This window comes from Vombatus ursinus, unplaced genomic scaffold (genome assembly GCF_900497805.2).
Source record: "Vombatus ursinus unplaced genomic scaffold, bare-nosed wombat genome assembly UNPS02014812.1, whole genome shotgun sequence".
Classification (NCBI taxonomy): Eukaryota; Metazoa; Chordata; class Mammalia; order Diprotodontia; family Vombatidae; genus Vombatus; species Vombatus ursinus.
Genome location: NW_020954590.1, coordinates 13,626,358 through 13,640,617, shown reverse-complemented (window position 1 = coordinate 13,640,617; position 14,260 = coordinate 13,626,358). Strand labels below are relative to the sequence as shown.

General features: G+C 35.1%; 1 protein-coding gene across 1 annotated transcript in view; it reads left to right on the top strand.

The window, feature by feature from the left end:
- LOC114054294 (carboxypeptidase A6-like) overlaps nucleotides 1-14,260 on the top strand; it is a 328,051-nt gene that overhangs the window by 235,155 nt on the left and 78,636 nt on the right. The window contains exon 4 of the mRNA XM_027877497.1: nucleotides 11,749-11,863. Within this exon, the coding sequence (XP_027733298.1) occupies nucleotides 11,749-11,863 (115 nt within the window). The remainder of the gene's footprint in view (nucleotides 1-11,748; nucleotides 11,864-14,260) is intronic.

Here is a 14,260-nt window from a genome sequence, read left to right as displayed (position 1 = left end):
CTGACTCTTATTACCAGTAATTCTCTCCTCCCATTTAAATAATAGCTTATATATTTTTATGTTGACTTATATGTTGTTTCCTTCAGTAGAATGGAAGCTCCTCAAGGGCAGAGAGAGTTTTCTTTTTACCTTTGTATCTTCAGGGCACATATATAGGAGACACATCATGAATGCTTATTGATTGATTGACTGATTGAACCAAGCCAGTCTTTTGTGTTCTTCTTCCATTAGCTTCCCTTATTTTGTCTTCCATACATTTCTTTTTAATGTTAGACTAGGAGAAACATAATGAGGGATATAAATATTTTTTAAAAGCCACAATGCATTGCAAAGGCAAATATAGCATAAAAGATTTTTGGATTGTGTACTCTTGGCACATCCCAATCCCCATTGCATGAATGATTGAGTTGCCTGTATCACACTAACTATGTTTATTACGCTAAGCAATTACAGTCATTTGAAAGTAACTTATGGGTGCTGTTAAGTGTTATTTTACGGCACAAAACCTACTAACATGACAGTTGTTTCTTGAAAATGACTTACAAAAGCAAAGCTTTTTAGCCACCTGCCAAACCCAGAGAATATCACTGAGGGACCTCTTAGCATCTTTAAATATTTCAAATGATTGAGTTGCCCCATTATTTCATGGATACCTTGATTAAGGGAGAAGGTGAGAGGAGTATAACAGCTACATACTGCCAAGTGGCTTCCAATGTAACATTAGGATTTTTATTGCTCAGTTTTAAGGTCAGATCAATGTCATTGTACGATAAACTAATATTAGCACTTTTCAAAATATCAAGATTTGAGCTTTTTTAATATATAACTTCTTTTCTTGTAAACAAACAACATGTACAAAAGAAAACTATGTATACTGGACACTATACCACTTGAAGGTCTTCCTAATTCAATGTACAAAATAAATTTTTATTTAGTAATGATTAGTGGTTATATATTTTTGTGTTCTCCTTTTTAAACATTTTATCATACCTTGTCAAGTATTGACACCGTCCACACATTTAAAATTTCTAATAACTATATATTACTCCTTTGCATTCATATACCAAGGTTTTCTTAACCATTCCTCTGTTGGGCACAGGGACATTTGGATTTTTTCCAATTTTTTCCATGATAATTGATGCTACTATGAACATCTTTTTTGAGTATTTTACATTTTTTTCTTTTGGGGGTTTTTTAGGGAATTTTTTCAAAGCTGATTTACCAGGTCAAAGGATTAGGGTTTGTCTTGTAATTCTTTTGACATATTGCTGACTTAGATGGGACACAATCTTGATGGGGAAGGAGGACAAGCCTCAGTTTCTTCATCTTATAAAATAAGAAGTTTCAACTATATAACCTCTAGAGTACCTTTCAGCTTTAATATTCAAATATTCTGTGAGAAGGTATATTGTCATTGAAAGAACACCAGATTTATGGTTGTAAAACCTGTGTTCAGGGCTGTGTGACCTGGACAAGACTTTCAACCTTCCTAAGCATTGGTTTGCTCATCTGTAAATCAAGAACAATAATAAAGCAATTCCTTCCCTTGTGAAGTGGCTGTGAGAAAAATACTTTAAATTAGAAAACATTTTGTAAATATGTGCTTCGTGGTTTAGGGTACTGACCTGTGATTTCCTGAGGGTAGGGAGATCCTTGCTGAGGAAACCTCCTCCACTATTGCACATAGGCAATAATTCTGCAACTAATAGTCTCAGAGAGTTGCCTGAGGCAATGAGCAGTTAAGTGACTTGCCCAGCATCGAAACAGCTAATATGTGTCAGAGCCAAAACTTGGACCCAGGCTACTCTGAATCTGGGGCCAGGTCCCTTTAAGCCACTATGCTATGCCGCCAGGTGTGTACTATTATTTGTATTAGAATCTTATGATTCTCTTCTCTAAAAGACTGAATCAACGTATAGTGCCCAACTGAAGAGCATAGCTTTGTTTCTTCATAAACCCACCAACATTTCATTGTATTACTTTTACGTATTTTTCCTAGTTGAATTGATGCATTAAATGTGCCTTAAAATTAAAATGTGTATTTCTGTAATTGACAAGGAAAACATCTATACCTAAAGTTGGAAGTCAGCTTTCTTTCTTCTATAACATTCTTTGGTGTTGACAGACAGCTCAGTAGCCCTTCAAAAGACTGAGTACCTGCTCAGGTTTCTTATTATGAACTCTCCCTTCTTACCTCCCTGTTTTTCTCTTCTCTGAGAATCCTTTATTAGTTTACTTATGAACAAAATATCCTTAAGGCATATCTGTTTATAAATAAACCTTGAATCTCAGATTTCTGAAGGAAGCATACCTAGAGTCTTAGTAGTACGTAAGAACATAGATTTTGAGTTGGAAGAGACCTTGGAAGCTATCAAGTACAATACCCTCATTTTTCAGATGAGGAAACTGAGGCATAGAAAAGTAAACTGACTTGTCTAGAATCACACAGCTAGTAAGTGTCCAAGGCTGAATTCAAACTCAGGACTTTTTGACCGAGTCCAGCATTCTATCCATTGCTCTATCTTGCTGCTTGGTAGTGGGATGGTAAACAAACTTTTACTGGGAAAATATAAAGTAAGTTCTAAATACAAACCAAAAAGAAGCAAGAACTGCTTGTTTTGGATGTTCAGAAAGTTCTTTCTTTCCTTCTGATGCTAAAGCATGATAATGACACCCCTTGACTCATACTATCCTATATCCTCACAGGATAAAAGCAGGAGCATATATTTTACAGATCTAGTACAATTTCCTTTTTGTGTTGTTTTTCAATTTCAGTTCAACAAGTATTTATTAACCACTTATTATATGCCAAGCACTAGGTTAGGTGCTGGGGATCCAAAGACAAAAATGAAAATAACCCTTGCCTTCCAGAAACATATATTCTACTAAAGAGAATCAATATGTACCAGATAAGTAAATACAAAATATATGCCTAGTAACCTAAAGTATTATATAAATGTAAGTCAGTATTCTTGATGGAGGTGGAGAAAGCTCTAACAGCTGAGGCAATAGGGAGCCACCAAAGCATTTTAAGCAGAATAGTGACATGGTAAGACATATGCTTTAGGCATACAATTTGACAGCTGAGTGAATGGTGGATAGGAGCAACTAGAAATGAGATTTTCTTTTTGCTTTTAGTTTAAAATATTGTAAGGATCTGTGGCTGTCTTCCTCCAATGACCCAGGTCCCTGAAATATCTTAGCACTGAGTGAATTAACTCAGCCTTTTCCTCTCTCCCTCTCCCCAAGGAGCAATTGTATATTTAATAAACTGCCAAATGCATGTATACAGAAGGCAGTGCTGCACAGTCTTATATAATGCACTTCCTTTAGTTAGGAGCAATCAGCTATGAGCTGTCTCAGGTGCTGAATCCTGTAGGGACAGGTTGATTCTAGAGCCTCTAGAATAACAAGGTCACACTAGAATTGTGTTATCTGTTCTATAGCCCTCTTGACATTTCAGGTAGTTTCAGGAGACCTAAAGTGAACTAGGAACCAGAGTATAACTCCTGAAAGAATTTGTTACCAGAGAAATAAAATGCCTATGAGGGAAACCCCCAAGCCTGTTCTATGCACTAGAAGAACTATGGACCAGAGAAGTACCCTTAGCCTCAACCTGCAAACCTGAAACAGCACTGGGGGATCTGTTACTAATCCCAAAACACAAAAGTGATCAGTGGGATTTTTGGAGAAGAAAAGAAGAGAAAAAGAGTGAGATAAGGAGAGTTCAAAATAAGGAACCTGAGCAAGTATTCAGTCTTCTAAAAGGTTCCTGAGCCATCTCCCAACACTAAAGAATATCACAGAAGAAAGAAAGATAGCTTCCAACTGCAAGTATAGATGTTCAGATGGACATGGTGTGTTCCTTGAGATCTGGCAACCTTCCCTCATGGGGAGTTTGTTAAAAATAATAACAATTAATTAATTAAACAACATTTTTAAAGTTAGCACTTTGTCTGGCTTTTTCTTTTGCCCATGTCACAACCTACTTGCCATTATACTTATTTGTATGCATGACTACACTCTCCTCAGCCCTTAGCTATCTCCTTTAATCATATATTCAGGATGTGATAGAATTCCTCCAAATATTTGTCAAACCTGTTTACTCCTGCACTTATCTAGTGATCCATGTGGGGGTGAATTAAACTACCAAAATGAACATAAAATATATTCCTAATGATTATAAAGTTCTGAGCAAGAAATTGAAGATCCTATGAGCATACATGATATTTTCATCATGACTACCAATTAAAGGCAAAGGTTTAATTCAGAAGAGTGAGAAAGATCTGTGAAATAAATAGCTGGTAAAAACAAAAAAAAAGACACCTTTTGAGTTTCTGAATGATAATTTAAAATTTTACTCTTTCCATGGATAGAGTGAAAAACCATGGACCAAGTCAATAAGTCAAATCAGCAAGAATTTATTAAGCAACCTACTATGTACCAGAAATTGTGACTACATGGATTCAGAACCAAAAGCGTTTCATAATCTATTATGCCTAACTACAGTGATTGTGTCATACAGATGATGCAACATTAGCTAAAAAGATGTTAAAATGTATTTGACTAGAATCTAGCAAAGCTAATCAAAAGTGAGAGAATGGCAGCAGAGAGGTAAACTACCTACACAGACCATACCATGGAGAGTAGCTATACTGTAGGAATAAGAATAACATAGAGGAGCCCAGTAATTCACAGAAAACAAATCCAAGATGGGGACCAGCAATAAAACACATTGCTTCAGATGTCTATGTTCAAATGTATGAAATATGGTTAACGAGTAAAGTAAACTTGAGATCCTATCACAAAGAAGCAGATGATAACCACTGGTATCATTGACATATGGGATGGGAGCTCCGGTTTGAATACTGATCAGGAAGGGTATGGCTCATTTAAAAGAAACCAAGACTTAACTGTTCTCAACAATACAATGATCCAAGACAATTCCAAAGAACTAATGATGAAAAATGCTGTCTAACTCCAGAGAAAGAACTGATACAGTCTGAATGCAGATCAAAGCATACTATTTTTCATTTCTGCATTTTGTTCTTGTTTTTTCTTCTGATTCTGTGTCTTCTTTTACAGCATGACTAATATGGTAATATGTTTTGCATGATTGAACATGTATAACCTAAAAAATTGAAAGCATAGGTATTAAAAAAAGAAGAAGAAGCTACACTGAATAAAAACTGAATGGTTTCAGCATTTCCACCATTAAAATGAAGGGAGTGTACTAAGTGATTTTTATATCCTTTTTAGTTCTAATATTCTACAATTCTATCATAATGTAAGAAAGGGGAATTGGGCATGTATCAATCAATGGAAAATGGTTGAAGAACTAACTGTTACTGCAAAAGGAGAAACCATATAGATAAAGACAAAAAGATATCTTGTTATAAAGATAAGTTCAAATGAGAAAATCTGGAAATAATGCAAAAACATGGTGGAACATTTGGATGTATGGCAGTAAAGGGATAAATGGAGTGATAGCGTCATAAAAATATATGTCATACTACTTGGACAGAAGAAAAATATCATAATCCTGGTGCAGAGATATGATAGTTGGGTGATCTAGTGATCTAGATATCCTCCGTAGTTCTCACATCAAAAGCAGAGCAGCTAACATCATTGTCAAAAATTTAATTTCATTATTCAAAAGCTGGAAAAAATGTCAAGGAAAATGAATATTCTTACCAACAGGGAGGAGCTAGTGGTTTCAGTAAAATTATGGCAACCTTGGGAGAGGTAACTGTTCCTTCTTGTAATTTGTAATAGACAAAGAGGAAAGCAGATACAGCCTGATGTGTACCCTATACTCAGAGAAAGCAGCACAGAGCTCTGATATATAGGATTCTGTGGCTTAAATTTCTACAAAGAGAGCTAACCCAGGAAATTTCAGAAGCTCCCAAGAATAAAATTCTGAAGTGACAAGTGGAAATAATTCCACTAAAGAAGAAAGAGAAGAACTACCTAAAAAGATGAATATGTAGAGAATTCATTAAAAAATGATTTTTAAAAGACTTGCTGAAAAGAAAAATAAGGATACATAACTAAGAATGAATCTCTCTCCACTATTTGCTTAGTTAGTCATATTTTCTTATTCTCTACCTTCTCTCTATCCAGATCTTCCTATCTTTTGATTGATTAATCCATAAGTATTTATTGAGTTCCTACTATACGCCAGACACTGCTAGACACTGGAGATACAGACACAAATAATTTTTAAATGTCCTAAACATAAATATAAAATTTATGCATGTAAGGGTGTGTGTGTATGTGTGTATAAATGTACACACATATACCCACAAAGCAGTCAAAGACAAGATAGTTAGGGAAGTAGATAAATAGAACTTTTGGGGGAGGGTAAGGAAAGGATCACGTATAAGATGATATCAGAGCTGACTCATAAAGGAAGAATGAAACTCTATGAGGCAAATGTAAGGAGGGAGTACATTACCAGGAGTGTAGGACAGCCAATTCTAAGGCACAGAGATGGAAAACAGGGTGTCATGAGTGAAAAAAAAAAGAGGAAAGGCAAATTTCAATAAAGAGGATAATGTCCAATGAGGCTAGAAAGGTAGTTTGGGACCATGCTGTTTAGGGATTTAAAAGATAAAGAAATGAGTTCATATTTTTTCCTAGAATCAATAAGAAGCTGGTGGATTTAACTGAATGAAAAGACATGTGATCAGATCTGCAGTTAAGGAAAATTACTTTGGCAGAAATTTGTCAGATGGAGTGGAATGGTGAGACTTAAGACGGGGAAAATTAAAGAGGCTATTGCAGTAATATAGATGAAAGGTCATGAGAACCTGAATTAAAGTGGTAGCTGTGTGACTGGAGAGAAGGGGAAATTGATGGGATATGTGGGGTGAGGGAGAGTAAGGAGCCCAGGTAATGCCACAATTATGAACTTGGAACACAGAAATAATTGTTATGGGTTAGAGCGTAATACAGAAGTTTAGAAGAGGAGAGGATTTAGGGTGAAAGATTATGAGTTCACGTTTAGATGTGTTGAGTTTAAGATGTTTCTGGGACATCCAGTTTGAAATGTTCAATTGGTAATTGGTGAACAGGAACTAAAGTTTAAGAGATAGACTGGGATTCATATGTAGATCTGACAATAATCTGCATGGAGATGATAGTTAAACCCATGGGAGCCTATGAATTTATGGAGGGAGGGAGGGAGACAGAGAGAGAGAGAGAGAGAGAGAGAGAGAGAATATATTCTTAACATTTTTTGTCATGGACCCCTTTGTGGTCTGGGAAGATTTATGGATCCCTTCTCAAAATTTTTAAAAATTTATCTTTATTTTTATCATTTTTAATATTTTAAATTCCAAATTTTTCCCTTACTCTAACCTCTTCCCCACCTATTGAGAAGGCAAACAACATAGAATAAATTACACATGTAAAATTATGTGTAAATTACACATGCAAAAATTGTGAAAAAAAATTCAGTATTAACCATGTAATGAAAAGGCAAGAAAAATAAAGTGAAAAAATTATCATTCAATTTGCACTCTGAGTTCATCGGTTCTGTGTGTGTGTGTGTGTGTGTGTGTGTGTGTGTGTGTGTGTGTGTGTGTGTAGGTGTGTGTCTAGCAGCGGGTAGAGTTTTTCATCATAACTCCTTCAGAATTGTCTTGGATCATTGTATTGATCAGAGTAGCTAAGTCTTTCACAATTGATCATCATCACAATATTACTATGTACAATGATTGCCTGGTTTGGTTCACTTCACTTTGTATCCATTCATGTAAATCTTTTCAGAGAACCTGGATTTCAGAAAAACTCAATTTCTACTTCTTTGATATCACAAAAGAGCTTCTATAAATATTTTCCTTTTCCCTTTTCTTTGATCTATTTGGAATACAGACCTAGTTGTGATATTGCTGAGTCAAAGGGCTTTCAGCTTTATAGTCCTTTAAGCATAGCTCCAAATGGTTCTCCAGAATGATTGGACCAATTCACAATTCCAACAAATCCACAATTCACCAACAGTGCATTAGTGTCCCTATTTTTCCACATCCCTCTGGCAATTGTCATTTTCCTTTTCTGTCATGTTAGCCAATCTGATAGGTATGAGGTGATACCTCAAAGTTGTTTCTTTAATCAGTAGTGATTTAGAGCACTTTTTCATATGAATATAGATAGTTTTGAATTCTTCTCCTGAAAGCTATGTGTTCATATCCTTTGACCATTTATCACATGGGGAATGGCTTTCAGTTTTATACACTTGAATAAGTTCCATACATGTCTGAAAAATGAGGTCTTTATCAGAGAAACTTGCTGTAAAAAGATTTTATGTTATTTCATTGTTGTGGTACCTTTTAACAAGATATAGTTTCCCTGGTTACATCTTTTAATTAGGTCTATTTTTGCTTTTGCTTTGTCCAAGTTCATGATTGATACCTCTGCCTTTTTTTACCTCAGTTGAAGAATCCAGACCCCAATTTTAAATCTGTTTTTCAAGTGTGTTTCTTGTAAACAACATATTGTTGGATTCTAGTTTCTAATCCATCTGCTGTGAGTTCCATTTATGAATGAGTTCATCACATTCACATTCACAGTTATGATTACTGTGTGTTTCCTTCCATCCTATTTTCTTCTATTTCTTCTCCTCCTCCTCCTCCTCCTTCTTCTTCCTCTTCTTCTTCTTCCTTCTCTCTGTCTCTCTGTCTCTCTCTCTCTCTCTCTCCCTCTCTCTCTCTCTCTCTCTCTCTCTTTCTTTCCCCTGTCCCTCCTCAAAAGTCTGTTTTACTTCTGACCACTGCCTCTCTTTTTTTTAACTTTTTTTATTAATTTATTTTGATTTATCAATAATCACTTCCATATGCTTTTGAGTTTAAAATTTTTCTCCCCCTTCCTCCCCACCACCCTCCCCAAGACGGCACACAATCTGATATAAGCTATACATTTACATTCATATTAAACATATTTTCACATAATGATGTTGTAAGTAGAAATTAAAACCAATAGGATGAACCAACAGAAAGAGGAAACAAAACTCAACAGAAGAGAAAAAATTAGCAATTCGGCTTCCGTAGTTCTTTCTTTGGGTGTGGATAGCATTTTCCATCACAAGGCCTCTGGAGATGTCTTAGATCCTTGTATTGCCAAGAAGGGTTAAGTTTATCAATATTAGTCATCACACAACATGGCTGTTATTGTGTACAACATTCTCTTGGTTCTGCTCACTTCACTCAGCAGACCACTGCCTTTCTTAATCTACTCTCCCTTTTATCACTCTCCTCTATCTCTTATCCCCTTTCCTTCTTATTTCCTTGTTAGATAAGATTGAGTAAGTACACATACATTCTTCCCTCTTTGAAGCAATTCAGATGAGAATAAGGTTCAAGTATTGTGTGTCTCTTCCATTTTCCCCTCTACTGCAAAAGCTCTTCCTTGTGCACCTCTTTTATGTGAGATTATTTTCCCCATTCCTCCTTTCCCTTACTCCTCCAAATACATCCCTCTTTCTTGCTCATCCATTTTTTTAGATCATCCCAACATAACTTACTCACTCTGTCTACGTAGAATCCTTCTAATGGCTCTAATAATGATAAAGTTCTTGGGAATTACATATATCATCTTCACATATGGGAATATAAATGGATTCAATCCCTTATGATTTCTCTTGTTTACCTTTTTACATTTCTCTTCAATTTTGTATTTTCTATACACCTCTAGTTTAATCAGGAAAACTTGAAAGTCCTCTATTTCATTAAATATCCATTTCTCCCCACCCCTGAAAGATTATGCTCCATTTTGCTGAATAGGTTATACTTGGTTGTAATCCTAACTCTTTTACCTTCCAGAATATCATATTCCAACCCCTCTGCTTCTTTAGCTGCTAAATCTTATATGGTCCTGACTGTGGCACCACAGTATTTGAATGGTTTCTTTCTGACTGCTTGCAATATTTTCTCTTTTACTTGGGAGCTCTGAAATTTGGCTATAATATTTTTGGGAGTTCTGGAAGAGTTCAAAAAGAACTTTAAAAATCAAGTAAGAGAGATAAAGGAAAGATTGGGTAAAGAAATGACAGTGAGGGAAGAAAATAATGAAAAAAAGTTAACAGCTTGGTAAAGGAGGCACAAAAAAAAAAAATACTAAAGAAAATAACACCTTAAAAAACAGAATAGGCCAAATGGTAAAAGAGGCACAAAAATCCACTAAAGAGAAGAACTCCTTAAAAAGCAGAATTGGCCACATGGAAAAAGATATATAAAAATTCACTGAACAGAAGAACTCCTTAAAAAGTAGAATTGGCCAAATGAAGAAAATAATTTCTTAAAAATTTAAATTGGGCAAGCGGAAGCTAATGACACCATGAGATACCAAAATAACAAAATAAAATCAAAAGAATGAAAAAAATAGAAAAAAAAAGTGAAATATTTCATTAGAGAAACAACTGATCTTTTTTTTAAAAAAGATCAAGGAGAAATAATTTAAGAATTAATCCTTATAATAGTTAGCATTTATATTGCTCTTTAAGATTTTTCAAAGTGCTTTACATATGCTATCTGATTTGATCCTCACAATAATATTTGTGAGGTAGATGTTATTATTATGCTTATTTTATAAATGATGAAACTGAGGCTCCTAGAAGTTCAGTGACATGCTCAGAGTTACAATTAGTAAATGTCTCTGTAAGAATTAGAACTCGGCTTCCTGATTTCAAGTCAAGGCTAGAGCTCTGTCACCTATATAATCTTGTCATATTCTATTTTGTATACTAGTTATTTACATAAAAAGTTCTTTTTCTATCTATATCTCAACTACGCTGTGACATTATCTTTCTATATCTAAACTATCCTAGCTATAGCTCAACTACCCTATGATATGTAAACTCCTGGAGTTCACGGACCATGTGTTGGTTTTCTTTGTATCTCTCCCATTGCCTGGCACCATAATTTGTGCATAGTAAGAACTTAATAGATTTGTTTTTAATGAATTAATGAATAAATAAATAAATAATAAAACCCCTTTTTTAAGCAGTCTTTCTTCACTTGCCCCATTCTAGAACTAACAAGATCGTTAACTCACAGAAAAAGAAATCACCGTATTTCATGTAATACATGCCCCAATACCCCAAGCTCTGGATTTATATTAATAAGATTCAATTTTCAGGCTGCCTTCAAAATCACTCCTCTCTTTGACTTGTTCTGCCCCTACCCAGAGTTGCTCTGGGACATATCAGAATGTAGCTGAAATGTAGCTTGTGTTTAGGTTTTCACAGACGTAGGAAAAGGAATCCCTAAATCCCACACAATCACTGAAGGTAACAACACATATATTAGGTGCCAAATAGTCTGTAAAACGCCCCTTGAAAAATGCAAAGGAAACATAAAATATTCACAGCAACCCAAAAACAATCAATGCAATTGTCCCTTTCTAGTAAATTCCATCCTTACCTGGAGTCTTAAAGTCTCTGAGATTAAACCTAAAGAGTTGTGCTGCTTAAAAAAAAAAAAAAGGCAGAGAATGAGATAGAATTAAATAGATCACCTAAAGTGCTGAGCAAACAAAATGGGGTATGTATATGTGTGTGTTTAAAATAATTGCACTATTTATTTGGCAGTTTCCATTTCATTGAACTGGAAATCATTTCAAATACTTTAATAAAAATACATATTCAGGCTCTGCTCTACATCACTCTGCAGATCTGTAATGTCTATTGCATGTTGAAATTGTCCTTATTTTAATTTATCCTTTATCAACAACTATTTTTTTCTAATCCAGGGTCCTAATAGCAGATCTCCAAAAAACATTGGAAAAAGGAAATAGCTTGAGGGCCCAGCGGAATCGTAGATCCCTTCCAGGATACAGTTATGAAGTTTACCACTCTTTAGAAGAAGTAAGTAAACAAAAAGAGGGTTTTTATTTCATATATGTGCATTGAATATCATTACATGTATATATATACATATACACACATATTCACTGAACTTCAGCTCCAAGACAGCAATCATATATCGTGGAATTTGTTTATGATATTCATAGATAAATATGGGGGCAGCTAGGTGGCACAGTGGATAGAGTACTGGGCTAGGAATCAGGAAGACTCCTCTTTCTTAGTTCAATCTGATCTCAGACACTTACTAGCTGTGTGACCCTGGGCAAGTCACTTTGCCCCATTTGCCTCAGTTTCCTCATCTATAAAATGAGCTGGAGAAGGAAATGGCAAACTACTCCAATATTATTGTCAAGGAAACTACAAATGGTGTCATGAAGAGGTGGACATGACTGAAAAATGACTGAATTTATAGATAAATATGTTTAGAGTAAGGCAATTCTTGTTCCATAAATTTTATTTAAGACTGCTTGTTGCACCTATACCAAAATACAGGCAAAATAGGTACATGATTTGGATATAAAGGCTGATACCATAAGCAAACTGGGAGAGCAAAGAATAGTTTACCTATCAGATTTATGGAGAACAGAAGAATTTATAACCAAACAAGAGATAGAGAACATTATGAAATGCAAAATGAATAGTTTTGATTATATTAAATAAAAAAGTCTTTACACAAACAAAGCCAATGCACCCAAGATTAGGAGGGAAGCAGAAAACTGGGAAAGAATTTTTACAACCAGTGTCTCTGATAAGGGCCTGATTTCTAAAATACATAGAGAACTAAGTCAAATTTATAAGAATACAAGCCATTCCTCAATTGATAAATGGTCAAAGGGTATGAAGAGGCAGTTTTCAGATGAAGAAATTAAAGCTATCTATAGTCATATGAAAAATGCTCTAAATCACTATTGATTAGAGAAATGCTAATCAAAACAACTCTGAGATACCACATCACACCTATCAGATTGGCTAACATGACAAAACAGGAAAATGATAAATGTTGGAGAAGATGTAGGGAAATTAGAACACTGATGCATTGTTGGTGGAGTGGTGAAATGATACAACCATTCTAGAGAGCAATTTGGAATTATGCCCAAAGGGCTATAAAACTGTGCATACCCATTGACCCAGCAATAGCATTTCTAGGGCTGTATCCCAAAGAGATCATACAAATGGGAAAAGGACCCACATGTACAAAAATATTTATAGCAGCTCTTTTTGTGATGGCAAAGAATTGGAAATTGAGGGGCTGCCCATCAATTGGGGAAAGGCTGAGCAAGTTGTGGTATATGAATGTAATGGAATACTATTGTGCTATAAGAAATGATGAGCAGGCAGACTTCAAAAAAACCTGGAAAGACTTGTATGGACTGATGCTGAGTGAAGTGAGCAGAACCAGAAAAACATTGCACACAGGAACAGTCACATTGTGTGATGACTAACTTTGATAGACTTAGCTCCTCTCAGCAATGCAAGGATCTAAGACATCTCCAAAGGTCTCATGATTGAAAATGCTATCCACATCCAAAGAAAGAACTATGGAGTTTGGATGCAGATTAAAGCATACTATTAGCTCTTTTTTTTCCTTGTTTTGTTTTATTTCATCTTTCTTGTGGTTCCTTCTATTGGTTCTAATTCTTCCTTACAACATGACTAATGTGAAAATGTTTAATAGGAATGTATATGTGGAGCCTATATCAGATTGCACGTGGTCTTGGGGAAGGAGGTGGGGAGGGAAGGAGAGAAAATTTTAAAACTCAAAATCTTATGGAAGTGAATGTTGAAAACTAAAAATAAATTTTAAAAAAGACTGCTTGGTGCAGTAATCCTAAATACATGAGAATCACAGAAAGGAGCTCAAAGTCCACCTAGTCCAATTAACCCCTGAACAAAAATCTGCTCTACAATATTCTGAACTTTAGCACTTCTAAAATTTCTCTTACAGGACTATTCCATGCTGATATTCATTGTTCATTAATTATTCATCTTCGTTACCTGCCCTTGCTTCCATGTTCTACACATCTATGTTGATTAGTTCTTTAGGTATTCATGTTAGTTTCTTAAGTCAATTACTGTTTTCCCTCTTTAGCAGAATTTCATCTCTTCATGTTTTCTGAATTTCACTTGTAAGAGATTCCTATCCCTCCAGGGCTGACTTCCCTATGAAATTTTAGTCCCATGAGATCCTACCTACCCTTCCTCTGAAGAAAAAATGATGACACAGATGAATATATTCAAATCTTTGGGATCCACATTTTCCTAAAGTTGATTTCTACTTTTTACCCCCTCCCCATTTTGAAGAGAGCAGATATATCAAAAAGTTCTACCCATCAAAAGACATCCAGTGCAGCTTGATTAATTTTTCCTGCATAGCTGTCTCTACAGCAAAACTGTCAT